The sequence below is a fragment of the Salvelinus namaycush genome, chromosome 1, assembly GCF_016432855.1.
Source record: "Salvelinus namaycush isolate Seneca chromosome 1, SaNama_1.0, whole genome shotgun sequence".
Classification (NCBI taxonomy): domain Eukaryota; kingdom Metazoa; phylum Chordata; class Actinopteri; order Salmoniformes; family Salmonidae; genus Salvelinus; species Salvelinus namaycush.
In genome coordinates this window covers 44,786,084-44,803,359 of record NC_052307.1, presented here as the reverse complement: position 1 = coordinate 44,803,359, position 17,276 = coordinate 44,786,084, and the positions used below count along the sequence as shown (strand labels likewise).

At 41.5% G+C, this 17,276-nt stretch overlaps 2 protein-coding genes across 2 annotated transcripts; both read right to left on the bottom strand.

The window, feature by feature from the left end:
• Positions 1-41: 41 nt before the first annotated feature.
• On the bottom strand, positions 42-1,819 carry LOC120051832 (fatty acid-binding protein, liver-type-like). The gene is made up of 3 exons (XM_038998718.1): positions 1,753-1,819; positions 386-558; positions 42-47 (listed from the first exon to the last, which is right to left on the bottom strand). Exons 1-3 carry the CDS (start codon positions 1,817-1,819, stop codon positions 42-44), a joined length of 246 nt encoding a protein of 81 aa, XP_038854646.1.
• A 12,294-nt stretch (positions 1,820-14,113) lies between these two features.
• On the bottom strand, positions 14,114-16,766 carry LOC120055573 (fatty acid-binding protein, liver-type-like). Its single transcript, XM_039003459.1, has 4 exons — positions 16,700-16,766; positions 15,331-15,503; positions 14,852-14,944; positions 14,114-14,164 (listed from the first exon to the last, which is right to left on the bottom strand). The coding sequence occupies exons 1-4, from the start codon at positions 16,764-16,766 to the stop codon at positions 14,114-14,116; spliced, it is 384 nt and encodes a 127-aa protein (XP_038859387.1).
• Positions 16,767-17,276: the final 510 nt, after the last annotated feature.

The window sequence follows — 17,276 nt, the reverse complement described above, 5'->3', positions numbered from 1 at the left end:
TCCCTCATCACCACAGACTGAAACACAGGAGAGGTCAATGGTTAGATCTGAAAGCAGTGGTCACCAACTAGGGTCAACTAGCACCAATTTAACAGGCCCAAGTTGGATGGCCATATATGGAGAAAAAAAAAGGGTGACAGTTGGTTATGAGATGTAAACTGCTATAATTTTGCAACTGTGAGCCCAGTCCCTGGAGAGCAGAGGAGATTCTCTGCCAAAGAAAGTCAGTCCTCCCACAACATCACTGGGACCTGAACTAACCATAGTGACCCCACATCAGCTCAACTTATAGTTTAGTTAGATACTGGCTGTATATGTAGGGAGATGGATATATCCAGGCTACATGTATGAAACTCATGGTTGGGTTGTGACATGCGCCACCCACAGTGACTTTCTCCCCGGTCGGCGACTCGAGCTCCGTCTCCTGGCCAATGGTGAAGGAGTTGGTGAGGATCCTTGTCCCCGTGGTGACAGTCATCTTGAAGTGGTCTCCAGTCTGCTCAATCTCAGAGATGCTCTTGATGTCTTTGCCCTCCTGGATAAGCTCATCAGGGAGACCTACATGTTTGCGGCAGCGAGAGAGTCATATACACTGCGCTTTTTAGCATTACAAAAACTTAATGAAGTGGGACATGAACACTGAATTATTACAGCTGAAGTAAAGCTCTGATGCACTATAATATGGCAACAATGAACTGAATGCAAACATTGAATGCATTCCCAGCTAGCACATAACGTTCTGAGGACCATACGTTTTAGGGCTTGGTTATTTTGCATACCACATTCTGGCAATGGTGCAGGACAGTTGCTTGGCTTTGGAACATTCTCATTAAGGAATTCAACAAAATGTTATTTTCTTGGCATTTCATTATTTGATCAGAATATTTCCTGAAAGTTCAAACATTTAATTGAAGGTAAAGTTCTAGGAACATTAGGAATTTTACATTGGGAATGTTCTCAAGTTGTTCAGCTGACTAAATGTTCTCCTGTGGGAATTTCAGTACTTCAGCATAATGTTCTTTAGGTTCTCAGTTCCAGTTAAAGTCAAGTCCTCAGAACACTAAAAACTTGCCATATGAAAACAAAAAATGAATTACTGAAACACGCATTCGGTTTTCAGCTTCAACAATCACCATCTGTTAAGTGTGTTGACCACAGTAGTTGGCCACACCTGATCTTAATGAGTGCTCGTTCCTGTTGAAATAGTGTTTGAATAGACTACTTTTATCCACTTTCAATGAGTTACAAAACTAATGCATGACAACTCCATCCTGGAAGCACAGTGGATTAATTCAATGGATAGAGGACAGAAGAGCATAGGTTTAATCTCACTGATACAATAAATAATTAAAGCCTAAACAAATCATTTAACAAACCCATGTGTGCTGGAAGCTCAAAATAGTTAGCCCAAACAAAGTGTTTCTTAGTCTTAAATTAAACATTCAGTGAAAGTTAAAAACACAGAAAATAACCTATAATTTGTTGTTAAAAGAACTAACACCTCCCAGGAGAACATAGTAAGATGTTCTCAGAACCTCCCTGGAACCTATAAAAAATCAAATTAAAAAACATTCCTACATCTCACTTCCATTCTCAGAACATCCAAGGAAACTAGTGTGCTACCTGGGTTTGCGCCTCAGAAGTAACCATTGCATTCGCAATCACCATTGAACATCATTACTGAAAGGACTACGACTTCTGAAATTAACACCCAAAGTCTAATCAAACGTACAACCCAACAGCAAAACTTACCAATAGCCTCCATGAAAGACTCAAAGTTCTCATGTGTCTCCATCTGGTATATCCCTGAGAAAGACATGGTGACTATAAGGCAGTGACGGTAGAGACAGCCACAGCTCCCTGCTTGTCTTTATACCCTCATCTATCCAGCCCTGCACTCATTAACTAACTAAAGGTGTCTACAATTGAGAACCCCTCCCCCTCATATCTTCCCTGCTACTTGCCTGTAGGCACAGATCTAGGATCAGCTTCCCAGCCAAGGGCAACTAATCTACATAGCAATGGTCAACTTTATTGTGCTCCCCTTCTCATCCTCTCTTCTTCTACTTTGGCGGTGTGAGTGATCATTGATCTGTTTTGATAAGCAAGGCCTCCTCGACTCCTTAGAAAAATGATAAGCAGTCTCGTCATTGTAATACAAGTGTATGGATCAATCAACACATTTCAAATTCAACTTGACTTTATCTCGCTATACACCTGTATTGAAATTAAACTAGGCTACATTGCACTTTGAGGTGATTGAGTTGAGAGGTGTATTTTGTCTACCTGCACTATAAAAAAGTTGAATCAATGTACAATTGTAAGGCAGCAGACTGCAATATGATTGTGAGTTTTCAAAAATGTTTGGCATATAGCTGAACCAACATAATGTTCACTCAACTTTTCATTTTACATAGAGTGAACATACAATTCAACTTGAAAATTTGGAATCCAGCCAGAGAACGTTAATCACCCCCAACCTGCACTGACAATGACTGCCAGGAAATACTTCTATTTGATTTAGGTAGTCTCAATAATACCCGGAACAGCCATCTCAGTAACAGATGCAAAAAGTCCAACTAGCACATGTCTTAAAAAAAAAACTATTCAACGTACAATTGTAAGGCAGCAGACTGCAATAGGATTGTGAGTTTGCAAAAATGTTTGGCATATAGCTGAACCAACATACATTCTCAAGTTGAATTTTAATGTTCACTCAACTTTTCATTTTACGTTGAGTGAATATACAATTCAACTTGAAAAATTGGAATCCAGCCAGAGAACGTTAATCACCCCCAACCTGCACTGACAATGACTGGCAGGAAATACTTCTATTTGATTTAGGTAGTCTCAATAATAACTGGAACAGCCATCTCAGTAAGAGATGCAAAAAGTCCAACTAATAACAGATTGGATTACTTTAGAAAAATGTATGTTACTTATGTTGGTGTAGCATAAGATAAATCCTGTTTGGGATAGGGGGCAGCATTTTCACTTTGGATGAATCGCGTGCCCATAGTGAACTGCCTCCTACTCTGTCCCAGATGCAAATATATGCATATTATTATTACTATTGGATAGAAAACACTCGGAAGTTTCTAAAACTGTTTGAATTATGTCTGTGAGTATAACAGAACTCATATGGCAGGCAAACTTCCAAACAGGAAGTGGAAATTCTGGGGCTGGTTGATGTTAAACTCATCGCCTATTCAATTCCCAGTAAGATATGGATCTGTTCGCACTTCCTACGCCTTCCACTAGATGTCAACAGTCAGTAGAACGTGGAATGAAGCCTCTAGTGTGATGTGGGGCCGGATGGCAGCTATTTGAGTCAGTGGTCTGGCAGAATGCTAGTTCCTGGTCACGCGCGCTAGTCATGATATGACCATGTGTTCCATTACTCTGTAGACAAAACGAATGCTCCGGTTGGAACGTTATTGGATATATATGATAACAACATCCTGAAGATTGATTCTCTACTTAATTTGACCAGTTTATTCGACCTGGAATATAACTTTTTGAAGTTTTTGTCCGAGTTTGCCTGGACCGTAGCAAAAGTAGCTAATTGGAATCTAGTAATGGACATTATCGAACAAAACAACGATTTATTGTGGAACTAGGATTCCTGGCACTGCATTCTGATGAAAGATCATCAAAGGTAAGGGAATATTTATGACGTAATTTCGTATTTCTGTTGACTCCAACATGGCGGAGAAATGTTGTGTATTTCTGAGCGCCGTCTCAGATTATTGTATGGTATACTTTTTCCTAAAGTTAAAAAAAAATCTGACACAGCGGTTGCATTAAGAACCAGTGTATCTTTAATTATATGTAAAACATGTATCTTTCATCAAAGTTTATGATGAGTATTTCTGTTATTTGACGTGGCTCTCTGTAATTACTCCGGATATTTTGGAGGCAATTCTGAACATGGTGCCAATGTTAACCGAGATTTGTGGATATAAATATGCACATTATCGAACAAAACATAAATGTATTGGGTAACATGATGTCCTATGAGTGTCATCTGATGAAGATTATCAAAGGTTAGTGATTAATTTTATCTCTATTTCTGCTTTTGTGACTCTATCTTTGGCTGGTGGAAATGGCTGTGTGTTTTTTGGATTTGGTGGTGATCTAACAAATATATGTTGTGTTTTCGCTGTAAAACATTTTAAAAATTGGACACGATGGGTAGATTAACAAGATGTTTATCTTTCATTTGCTGTATTGGACTTGTTAATGTATGAAAGTTACATATTTCAAAAAAATACTTTTGAATTTCGTGCGCTGCCTTTTCAGCGGAATGTTGTGGGTGTTCCGCTAGCGGAATGTCGTGGGTGTTCCGCTAGCGGAACCCCTGGGCTAGAAAGGATAATCAACCAATCAATGTACATGCAAAAGCACAGGTCTTAAAAAAAACAATTCAACGTACAATTGTAAGGCAACCAGCTGCAATAGGGTTGTGAGTTTGCTCCACATCTGGGAATATACCTGAACCAACATACAGTGTTGACTTCCAAAAACAAACATGAAATTGTAATTAGACTCAACAGGTTTTTATACATTCAGCTCACTGTGAGCAAAGTTTGTTGAGTGAACAAACGTTCACCCATTAGCTACATTTATTTTCCTTCTGAAGTCCAACAAACTCAGAGAATAACACTGATTATTAATCAATTGGTTAACCTGTCTGGCTCTGGCGTTCCGCTAGCGGAACTCCTCCCACATTCCACTGAAAAGGCAGAGCGCGAAATTCAAAAGATATTTTTTAGAAATATTTAACTTTCACACATTAACAAGTCCAATGCAGCAAATGAAAGATACACATCTTGTGAATCCAGTCAACATGTCCGATTTTTAAAATGTTTTACAGCGAAAACACCACATATATTTATGTTAGCTCACCACCAAATACAAAAAAGGACAGACATTTTTCACAGCACAGGTAGCATGCACAAAGCCAACCTAACTAACCAAGAACCAACCAAACTAACCAAGAAACAACTTCATCAGATGACAGTCTTATAACATGTTATACAATAAATCTATGTTTTGTTCGAAAAATGTGCATATTTGAGGTATAAATCAGTTTTACATTGCAGCTACCATCACAGCTACAGTCAGAAATAGAACCGAAGCAGCCAGAGTAATTACAGACACCAACGTCAAATACCTAAATACTCATCATAAAACATTTCTGAAAAATCGATGGTGTACAGCAAATTAAAGACAAACATCTTGTGAATCCAGCCAATATTTCCGATTTTTTAAGTGTTTTACAGCGAAAACACAATATAGCATTATATTAGCTTACTACAATAGCCTACCACACTACCGCATTCATTCATCAAGGCACGTTAGCGATAGCAATAGGCACGTTAGCGATAGGGAATAAACCAGCAAACGATATTAATTTTCACTAACCTTCATAAACCTTCATCAGATGACAGTCCTATAACATCAGGTTATACATACACTTATGTTTTGTTCAAAAATGTGCATATTTAGAGCTGAAATCAGTGGTTATACATTGTGCTAACGTAGCATCTTTTTCCCAGAATGTGCGGATATTTTTATGACACTCCAACTATTCTGACCAAATAACTATTCATAAACGTTACTAGAAAATACATGTTGTATAGGAAATGATAGATACACTAGTTCTTAATGCAATCGCCGTGTTAGAATTCTAAAAATAACTTCATTACGACATCCAGCTTAGGTATAGCGAGAGAGTACCCAAAATCTGGGCGCAAGCGACTAGTACAACATGTTCGACAGATATATGAAATAGCATCATAAAATGGGTCCTACTTTTGATGATCTTTCATCAGAATGTTGTACAAGGGGTCCTTTGTCGGGAACAATCGTTGTTTGGATTTAGAATGTCCTCTTCTCCAGTCAATTAGCACGGAAAGCTAGCAAAGTGGCGCTAAGCTCTCCTTCCTGAACAAAGGCACACAACGCAACACGCCTAACGTCCCGAATAAATTTCAATAATCTAATAAAACTATATTGAAAAAACATACTTTACGATGATATTGTCACATGTATCAAATAAAATCAAAGCCAGAGATATTAGTCGTCCATAACGACAGCTTATCAGAAGGCAAATCCAGGTCCCTTCACTCGCTCTCCAGAAAACAGGAAACTGGTGACACGTCATGCCGAGAGCTATTATTCGACCCCAGATCAAGTTACACACTCCATTTCTTCTCTCACTGCCTGTCGACATCTAGTGGAAGACGTATGAAGTGCATCTATTCTAATAAATATCAAGGACATTAATAGGCAGGCCCTAGAACAGTGCATCGATTTCAGATTTTCCACTTCCTGTCAGGAAGTTTGCTGCAAAAGGAGTTCTGTTTTACTCACAGATATAATTCAAACGGTTTTAGAAACTAGAGAGTGTTTTCTATCCAATAGTAATAATAATATGCATATTGTACGAGCAAGAATTGAGTACGAGGCCGTTTAAATTGGGCACGATTTTCCCCCAAAGTTCCCCCGCCCTCTGTCCTCAACAGGTTAAGTGAACACACTTGCCAGTTGTTCAGCGCATGCTCGGAGTACACGTCCTGGTAATCCTTCTCGTCCTGCGGCCTTGTGAATGTTGACCTGTTTAAAGGTCTTACGCACATCGGCTACGGAGAGCGTGATCACACACTCGTCCGGAACAGCTGATGCTCTCATGCATGTTTCAGTGTTACTCGCCTCGAAGCGAGCATAGAAGTAATTTAGCTCGTCTGGTAGGCTCGTGTCACTGGGCAGCTCTTGGCTGTACTTCCCTTTGTTGTCTGTAATAGTTTGCAAGCCCTGCCACATCCGACGAGCGTCAGAGCCGGTGTAGTTCGATTCAATCTTAGTCCTGTATTGACGTTTTGCCTGTTTGATGGTTCGTCAGAGGGCATAGCGAGATTTCTTGTAAGCTTCCGGGTTAGAGTCTCGTTCCTTGAAAGCGGCAGCTCTACCCTTTAGCTCAGTGCGGATGTTGCCTGTAATCCATGGCTTCTGGTTGGGGTATGTACGTACAGTCACTGTGGGAACGACGTCGTCGATGCACTTAGTGATGAAGCCAGTGACTGATGTGGTGTACTCCTCAATGCCATCGGAAGAATCCCAGAACATATTCCAGTATGTGTTAGCAAAACAGTCCTGTAGCTTAGCATCTGCTTCATCTGAACACTTTTTTATTGACCGAGTCACTGGTGCTTTCTGCTTTAGTTTTCACTTGTAAGCAGGAATCAGGAGGATAGAATTATGGTCAGATTTTCCAAATGGAGGGTGAGGGAGAGCTTTGTACTTGTCTCTGTGTATGAAGTAAAGGTGGTATAGAGTTTTTTCCCCCTCTGGTTGCACATTTAACATGCTTGTGGGAATGAGGTAAAACGGACTTAAGTTTCCCTGCATTAATGTCCCCGGCCACTAGGAGTGCCGCCCCTGGATGAGCGTTTTCCTGTTTGCTTATGGCCGTATACAGCTCATTGAGTGCGATCTTAGTGCCAGCATTGGTTTGTGGTGGTAAATAGACAGCTACGAAGAATATAGACAAAAATTCTCTTGGTAAGCCTGGCCAGCTGAGGATTGATGGACTCCATCCTAGCTGGAGGGGTGCTCTCATCGTATCTATCACATAGGCAGGGCGCTAACTCCTCTAGCTCCACAATGAGATAGAGGGCAGGCCAGGCAGCAGGCTGTTAGCCAGCCTGCCAGCTTAGTGGAGTCTGCCACTAGCACTGTCAGTGTAGTCAGCTCAGTTATTCCCATTGAGATCGTGTCTGTGCCTCGATCTAGGTTGGGCAAAACTAAACATGGCGGTGTTATACCCACAGTTATACCCTGGATCTAGTTTTGTCCCGTGGAATAAATATTGTGGATCTAAATGTTGTTCCTCATAATCCTGGACTATCAGACCACCATCTTATTACGTTTGCAATTGCAACAAATAATCTGCTCAGACCCCAACCAGGGATCATCAAAAGCCATGCTATAAATTCTCGGGCAACCCAACAATTCCTAGATGCCCTTCCAGACTCTCTCCACCTACCCAAGGATGTCGGAGTTCAAAAATCGGTTAACCACCTAACTGAGGATCTAAATTTAACCTAGCATAATACCCTAGATGCAGTCGCACCCCAAAAAACAAAATACATTTGTCACAAGAAATTATCTCCCTTGTATACAGAAAATATCAAAGCCCTGAAGCAAGGTTCCAGAAAATGTTAACGGAAATGGCGCTTCACCGAACTGGAAGTCTTGGAAAAGACAGTACTGTGCAATATCGAAGAGCCCTCACTGCTGCGCGATCATCCTATTTTTCCAACCTAATTGAGGAGAATAAGAACAATCCTAAATGTATTTTTGATACTGTCGTAAAGCTAACTAAAAAGCAGCATTCCCCAAGAGAGGATGTATTTCACATCAGCAGTGATGAATTCCTGAACTTCTACGACAAAAAGATCATGATCATTAGAAAGCAAATTACGGACTCCTCTTTGAATCTGCGTATTTCTCAAAAGCTCAGTTGTCCTGAGTCTGCACAGAACTGCCAGGACTTAGGATCAATGGAGACACTCAAGTTTTTTAATCCTGTATCTCTTGACACATGCAAATAGTCATGGCCTCTAAACCGTCAAGGTGCATACTGGCCCCTATTCCAACTCAGTGGTTTAAAGAGCTACTTCCTGTGCTTGGCCCTCAAATGTTGAACATAATGGATGGCTCCCTATCCTCCGTATATGTACTAAACTCTCTAAAAGTGGCAGTAATAAAGCATCTCTTGAAAAAACAAAACATTGACCCGGCCGATTTTGAATATCCTATTCCTCGAACAACAACAAAAAATAATACTATTGCCCAGCATCTCTCTGCCTTCCTGAAGACAAATAATGTATATGAAATGCTTCAGTCTGTTTTAAGACCCCATCATAGCACTGAGACTGCACTCCTGAAGGTGGTAAATGACCTTTTAATGGCGTCAGACCAAGGCTGTCCTCGTGCTGTCCTCGTGCTCCCAGACCGGATTTTGACACCACCGATCACCACAATTTTGGGGAGAAATAGGAATCCCTAATTGGTCTACACGGACAAGTTCTTGCCTGGTTTAGATCTTATCTGTCGGAAAGATATCAGTTCATCTCTGTGGAAGGTTTGTCCTCTGACAAATCAATTGTAAGTTTTGGTGTGCCTCAAGGTTCCGTTTTAGGACCACTATTGTTTTCACTATATATTCTACCTCTTTCACTGCTATGCGGACGACACACAGCTGTACATTTCGATGAAACATGGTGAAGCCCCAAAATGTCCTACCCTGGAAGCCTGTGTTTCAGACATAAGGAAGTGGATGGCGGCAAATGTTTTACTTTTGAACTCGGACAAAACAGAGATGCTAGTTCTAGGTCCCAAGAAACAAAGAGATCTTCTGTTGGATCTGACAATTCATCTTGATGGTTGTACAGTTGTCTCAAATAAAACTGTGAAGGACCTCGGCATTACTCTGGACCCTGATCTCTCTTTTGACAAACATATCAAGAATATTTCAAGGACAACTTTTTTCCATCTTTGTAACATTGCAAAAATCAGTAATCTTTTGTCCAAAAATGATGTAGAAAAACTAATCCGAGTTCTTGTTACTTCTAGATTAGACTACTGAAATGCTTGACTGAGCTATACTTAGCCTTGCCCCCCCCCCCCCACCACTCTAGTCAGTTTGTTATACCTGGTGTAATTCTCCTGTCTTATCTGGTGTCCTGTGTGGATTTAACTTCTTATGGCTGCATCCCGCTACCGGGATCGATATGACAGCAGCCAGAGAAAGTGCAGGGCGCCAAATTCAAACAACAGAAATCTCATAATTAAAATTGCTCAAACATACATGTGTCTTATATCATTTTAAAGCTATTCTTGTTGTTAATCCCACCAAAGTGTCCGATTTCAAATATGCTTTTCAGCGAAAGCACTACAAACGATTATGTTAGGTCACCATCAAACCACAATAAGCACAGCCATTTTTCCAGCAAAAGATAGCAGTCAGAAAAAGCAGAAATAGAGATAAAATTAACCACTAATCTTTGATTATCTTCATCAGATGACACTCATAGGACTTCATGTTACACAATACATGCATGTTTTGTTTGATAAAGTTCATATTTATAACAAAAAATCTGAGTTTACATTGGCGCGTTACATTCACTAGTTCCAAAAACATCAAGTGATTTTGCATAGCCACATCGTTTCAACAGGAATACTCATCATAAATGTAGATGATAATACAAATTATACACATGGAATTATAGATATACCTCTCCTTAATGCAACCGCTGTGTCAGATTTCAAAAAAACTTTACGGAAAAAGCAAATCATGCAATAATCTGAGACGGAGCTCAGAATAATAGCCAAATTAGCGGCCATGTTGGTGTCAACAGAAACCAGAAAATACATGATAAATGTTTCCTTACCTTTGATGAACTTCATCAGAATGCAGTCCTAGGAATCCCAGGTCCACAATAAATGCTTTTTCTTCGATAATGTCCGTTATTTATGTCCAATTAGCTACTTTGGTTAGCATCTTTGGTAAACAATTCCAAAGTCACAAAGCGCCTCCACTATAACGTGACGAAATGTCCAAAAGTTCCGTAACAGTCAGTAGAAACATGTCAAACGATGTACTGAATCAATCTTTAGAATGTTGTTAACATACATCTTGAAAAACGTTCCAACCGGAGAATTAGATTGACTTCAGAAGAGCGGTGGAACGGACGTCCTCCTCATGTGAAGGCGCATGGTGAATGCGTGATCAGCTCGTGGCAGTGATTACTCATTCCTGTCTCCTTCGGCCCTTCACATTAGAGTCATCAGACAAAGTTCTGTTGACTGTTGACATCTAGTGGAAGCCGTAGGAAGTGAAAACTCATCCATATCTCGCTGTAATTTCATTGAGAGCTTGGTTGAAAATCTGCCACCTCAGAAAAAATTCAAACAGGAAGTGGAACTTCTCAGGTTTTTGCCTGCCATATGAGTTCTGTTATACTCACAGACATAATTCAAACAGTTTTAGAAACTTCAGAGTATTTTCTATCAAATATGAATAATAATATGCATATATTAGCAACTGGGACTGAGGAGCAGGCCGTTTAATATGGGCACCTCTGTGCACCTTTCATCCAAGCTACTCAATACTGCCCCTGCAGCCATAAGAAGTTTTAAGTATGCTCCCTCTAATACTCTCTCCCTCCCCTCCCGGAGGACCTGAGCCCTAGGACCATGTCTCAGGACTACCTCGCCTGATGACTCCCGACTGTCCCCAGTCCACCTGGTCGTACTGCAGCTCCAGTTTCAACTGTTCTGCCTGCGGCTATGGAACCCTGACCTGTTCACCGGACATGCCACCTTGTCCCGCACCTGCTGTTTTCGACTCTCTCATTTGATTGATTTGAGTGCTCAGGGTCCCATCTAGCTAAGAATTTAACTCCAATATTTGACATACATGAAATGTCAAAGAGTGAAATTCTGAGCTAGTTCCCTTCCAGTAATGTTGCCTATATACTGAAGAAGGAGGTCAGTAAATGGGTGGGTGAAATAAGTGGGCTGTACAAGGAACTACAAATATGTAACTTTTAGGAACTACAAATCCTATCAACCAATTTCTCAAGTGACCCCCATGGAACCCTAGCATCACTTGCAGCTCATTGGTGGACTCGATAAGGAAGGCTGTGGTCAGCTAAGTCCAGGAGCCTGAGGATGATGTCACCAGAGCTGCTGCCCTCTGATTGGCTGATTTGATTGTCACCTTCCACCTCGGCCTTCCAAGATTGGTCCACACTGCAGCCCTCTGAGATACAAAATAAAGGATGGAGCAGGACACACAAGTCAACTCCCTCCCTGAAATGCACTTTCACTTCTCTAACCACGAGTGCATAATACTCCACCTGTCCCTTACATACCACGTTTGCATTCCCGAAGCCCCCCAGCATAAATCCTAAAAAGCCCTGATGTGGGGAATGAGTTACAGTTCATATAAGGAATTCAGTCAATTAATTAGGCCCTAATCTATGGATTTAACATGACTGGGCTGGGGCGCAGCCAAGGGTGGGCCTGGTAGGGCATAGGCCCACCCACTTGGGAGCCAGTACTACCCACTCGGGAGCAAGGCCCAGCCAATCAGAATGAGTCAATCCCCACAAAAGGGCTTTATTACAGACATAAATACAGTTTAATCAGCTGTCCAGGTGGCTGGTCTCAGACCATCCTGCAGGTGAAGAAGCCGGATGTCGAGGTCCTAGGCTGGTGTGGTTACACGTGGTCTGCGGTTGTGAGGCCGGTTGGACGTACTGCCAAATTCTCTAAAATGACGTTGGATGCGACTTATGGTAGAGAAATGAGCATTTCATTCTCTGGCAACAGCTCTGGTGGACAGTCCTGCAGTCAGCATGCTAATTGCACACTCCCTCAACTTGAGATATGTGGCATTGTGACAAAACTGCACATTTTAGTGGCCTTTTATTGTCCTGATATGCCACACGTGTCAGGTGAATGGATTATCTTATTAAAATGAGAAATGCTCACTAACAAGGATGTATACAAATTTGTGCACTTTGAGAACATTTCTGGGATCCTTTTTTTCAGCACATGAAAAGACTAGACACAATGCGTTTATATTTGTGCAGTATAAATGGCTCAGTATTACTTTGACAGTAAACTATACCATTCTATCACTGCTCTGGGGATGGTAACAATGAAGGCAGGGGTGCCCCAGTGCAGGCAGGGAAGATAGGTGGGACACTGCATGATGTGTAAGGCCTACGCCATCCTGCAGAGAACCCACACAAAGACCTTGCGGTAAGACATGAACCACACAGGATGATCTGCAAGATTAAAATGCATCTTTATGACCCCACCTAGGTTCTGAAGACAGTTGGAGTAAAGGATGTTTAAGTAGAATGAGTAATATTTTCTACACACACACGGGGCCCTGAAGGACTAGCCAATAAGCATGAACGAACCTATGGCGGCAGGTGTCAAGAAACCAACAGCCAGCAGTAGTAGTGACCTCACATTATTATACAAATATGTCAGACAAATCAACCCTTCGATTCCTACGTCCATGACACATCAAATCAAACTTTGTCACAAGCGCCAAATACAACAAGTGTAGACCTTACCGTGAAATGCTTACTTACAAGCCCTTACCCAAAAGTGCAGTTCAAGAAGATAAATTTAAAAAGCAATGACCAGGCTATCGGTACCGAGTCAATGTGCAGGGGTACAGGTTAGTTGAGGTAATTTGTACATATGTGAAGTGACTATGCATCGAATAGCAGCAGTGTACAACAGAGGGGGTGGAGGAAAGACGTTGTGCCCTCTTCACAACTGTCGTGGTTTGTTTGGACCATGGTGTCCACATTACCAACGAACTAAGGAACTTGAAACTCGCGATCTGCTCTGTCGATGTTAATGGGGACTTGTTTAGCTCGCCTTTTCCTGTAGTCCATGATCAGCTCCTTTGTCTTGCTCACATTGAGGTTATCCTTGCACCACACTGCCAGGTCTGACCTCTTTATAGACGGTCTCATCATTGTCGGTGATCAGGCCTACCACTGGTGTTGTGGTGCACCTCAAACTTGGTGTGAGAGTTGTGTTTTACCACGCAGTTGTGGCCACGCCATCGTGGGTGAACAGGGAGTACAGGAGGGGCCCCAGTGTTGAGGATCAGTGTGGCAGATGTGTTGTTGCCTAACCTTACCACCTGTGGGCAGCCAGTCAGGAAGTGCAGGATCCAGTTGCAGAGGGATGTGTTTAGTCCCCGGGTCCTTAGCTTTCCCAACCACACTGTAGCTGGGAAACCAGTCACCCTCAAATGGTGCACCTTTAGCCCTTTGTCAGCTACACTGGGGTGGAACTAGTGAAAGCAATGTCCAAAAGCACAGCCACTAGAATGCCTGAAACTTGATTTTCAAAAGTAACTGGAAATTGAGGAATCTGCTTTTAAAACTGACGCACCCAATGGTGGTAGGATTCTGACCCATATTGCAACACACTAGATGGAACAACCAAAGCCTTCATTTCTACAATGCTGGGTTCACATTTTATTAATCCAGAGTGCAGTAGATCTTCATATTCGTTTGCTGGTCCTCTTGTATGAGATGCCAGCCAGAGTCATGGTCTGAAAAGAGAAAGCATCATTAATCATTACACTCAATAAATCCATGCCAGTACACTATGCTGACCAAACACGCTCATTCGCACATTGATTTTGTTCACCCACACAAGTGGTCAGGACATGCAGGTTGAAATATAAAAACAGTTATTCATTTGGGGGCAAAAAGCATTTAGTTAGCTAATTTGTCCTGGTATACAAACATTGGGTTGTTATTTTACCTGAAATGCACAAGGTCTACTCTGACAATTAATCCACAGAAAACAGTGAACCCAATTTGTTTATCGTCCTCGCCTCCCTTCTTTATATGGCGGTTGACAACCAACTTTACCACAACTGACCAGTGTGGACCTCAAAGTCAATCTTTCAATCACACACATGGGTATATGCTCCTAGAAACCATTGAGGAGATGGGAGAGGCCAGACTTGCAGCACGTTGAGCATCACAAATAAAACCAATTTCTATTTTAGCACCTGGCCACGCAGACGCTTGCTGAGGTGCGCGAGCAGTGTGGGTGTACATTTATTTTGCGACGCGAGCGGTGGGGTCAGCATGTAATTAGAACATTGGTGGCAGCAAACTGTTGAATTGCATTCACGACACTGTTAAAGACTACCCATTTTGTTAATGGCATAAATTAACCCTGAAATAGTGTCGCTTCGTGAACCCCCAGCCATATGCCCCGGACTCACGTTGACGAGGATGTTTGTGTCTATAAGTTCTGTGACGTATTCGATCCCATTAATTAAGGACGTCAGCTTGTTACCTTCCCTCATCACCACAGACTGAAACACAGGAGAGGTCAATGGTTAGATCTGAAAGCAGTGGTCACCAACTAGGGTCAACTAGCACCAATTTAACAAGCCCAAGTTGGATGGCCATATATGGAGAAAAAAAAGGGTGACAGTGTGCATCAGGTGTGTGAGTTGGTTATGAGACGTAAACTGCTATAATTTTGCAACTGTGAGCCCAGTCCCTGGAGAGCAGAGGAGATTCTCTGCCAAAGAAAGTCAGTCCTCCCACAACATCACTGGGACCTGAACTAACCATAGTGACCCCACATCAGCTCAACTTATAGTTTAGTTAGATACTGGCTGTATATGTAGGGAGATGGATATATCCAGGCTACATGTATGAAACTCATGGTTGGGTTGTGACATGCGCCACCCACAGTGACTTTCTCCCCGGTCGGCGACTCGAGCTCCGTCTCCTGGCCAATGGTGAAGGAGTTGGTGAGGATCCTTGTCCCCGTGGTGACAGTCATCTTGAAGTGGTCTCCAGTCTGCTCAATCTCAGAGATGCTCTTGATGTCTTTGCCCTCCTGGATAAGCTCATCAGGGAGACCTACAAGTTTGCGGCAGCGAGAGAGTCATATACACTGCGCTTTTTAGTATTACAAAAACTTAATGAAGTGGGACATGAACACTGAATTATTACAGCTGAAGTAAAGCTCTGATGCACTATAATATGGCAACAATGAACTGAATGCAAACATTGAATGCATTCCCAGCTAGCACATAACGTTCTGAGGACCATACGTTTTAGGGCTTGGTTATTTTGCATACCACATTCTGGCAATGGTGCAGGACAGTTGCTTGGCTTTGGAACATTCTCATTAAGGAATTCAACAAAATGTTATTTTCTTGGCATTTCATTATTTGATCAGAATATTTCCTGAAAGTTCAAACATTTAATTGAAGGTAAAGTTCTAGGAACATTAGGAATTTTACATTGGGAATGTTCTCAAGTTGTTCAGCTGACTAAATGTTCTCCTGTGGGAATTTCAGTACTTCAGCATAATGTTCTTTAGGTTCTCAGTTCCAGTTAAAGTCAAGTCCTCAGAACACTAAAAACTTGCCATATGAAAACAAAATGAATTACTGAAACACGCATTCGGTTTTCAGCTTCAACAATCACCATCATCTGTTAAGTGTGTTGACCACAGTAGTTGGCCACACCTGATCTTAATGAGTGCTCGTTCCTGTTGAAATAGTGTTTGAATAGACTACTTTTATCCACTTTCAATGAGTTACAAAACTAATGCATGACAACTCCATCCTGGAAGCACAGTGGATTAATTCAATGGAGAGAGGACAGAAGAGCATAGGTTTAAGCTCACTGACACAATAAATGATTAAGCCTAAACAAATCATTTTCAAACAAACCCATCTGTGCTGGAAGCTCAAAATAGTTAGCCCAAACAAAATGTTTAGTCTTAAATTAAACATTCAGTGAAAGTTATTAAAAACAGAAAATAACCTATAATTTGTTGTTAAAAGAACTAACACCTCCCAGGAGAACATAGTAAGATGTTCTCAGAACCTCCCTGGAACCTAAAAAAAATTAAAATAAAAAAACATTTCTACATCTCACTTCCATTCTCAGAACATCCAAGGAAACTAGTGTGCTACCTGGGTTTACGCCTCAGAAGTAACCATTTCATTCGCAATCACCATTGAACATCATTACTGAAAGGACTACGACTTCTAAAATTAACACCCAAAGTCTAATCAAACGTACAACCCAACAGCAAAACTTACCAATAGCCTCCATGAAAGACTCAAAGTTCTCATGTGTCTCCATCTGGTATTTTCCTGAGAAAGACATGGTGACTATAAGGCAGTGACAGTAGAGACAACCACAGCTCCCTGCTTGTCTTTATACCCTCATCTATCCAGCCCTGCACTCATTAACTAACTAAAGGTGTCTACAATTGAGAACCCCTCCCCCTCATATCTTCCCTGCTACTTGCCTGTAGGCACAGATCTAGGATCAGCTTCCCAGCCAAGGGCAACTAATCTACATAGCAATGGTCAACTTTATTGTGCTCCCCTTCTCATCCTCTCTTCTTCTACTTTGGCGGTGTGAGTGATCATTGATCTGTTTTGATAAGCAAGGCCTCCTCGACTCCTTAGAAAAATGATAAGCAGTCTCGTCATTGTAATACAAGTGTATGGATCAATCAACACATTTCAAATTCAACTTGACTTTATCTCGCTATACAACTGTATTGAAATTAAACTAGGCTACATTGCACTTTGAGTTGATTGAGTTGAGAGGTGTATTTTGTCTCCCTGCACTATAAAAAAAGTTGAATCAATGTACAATTGTAAGGCA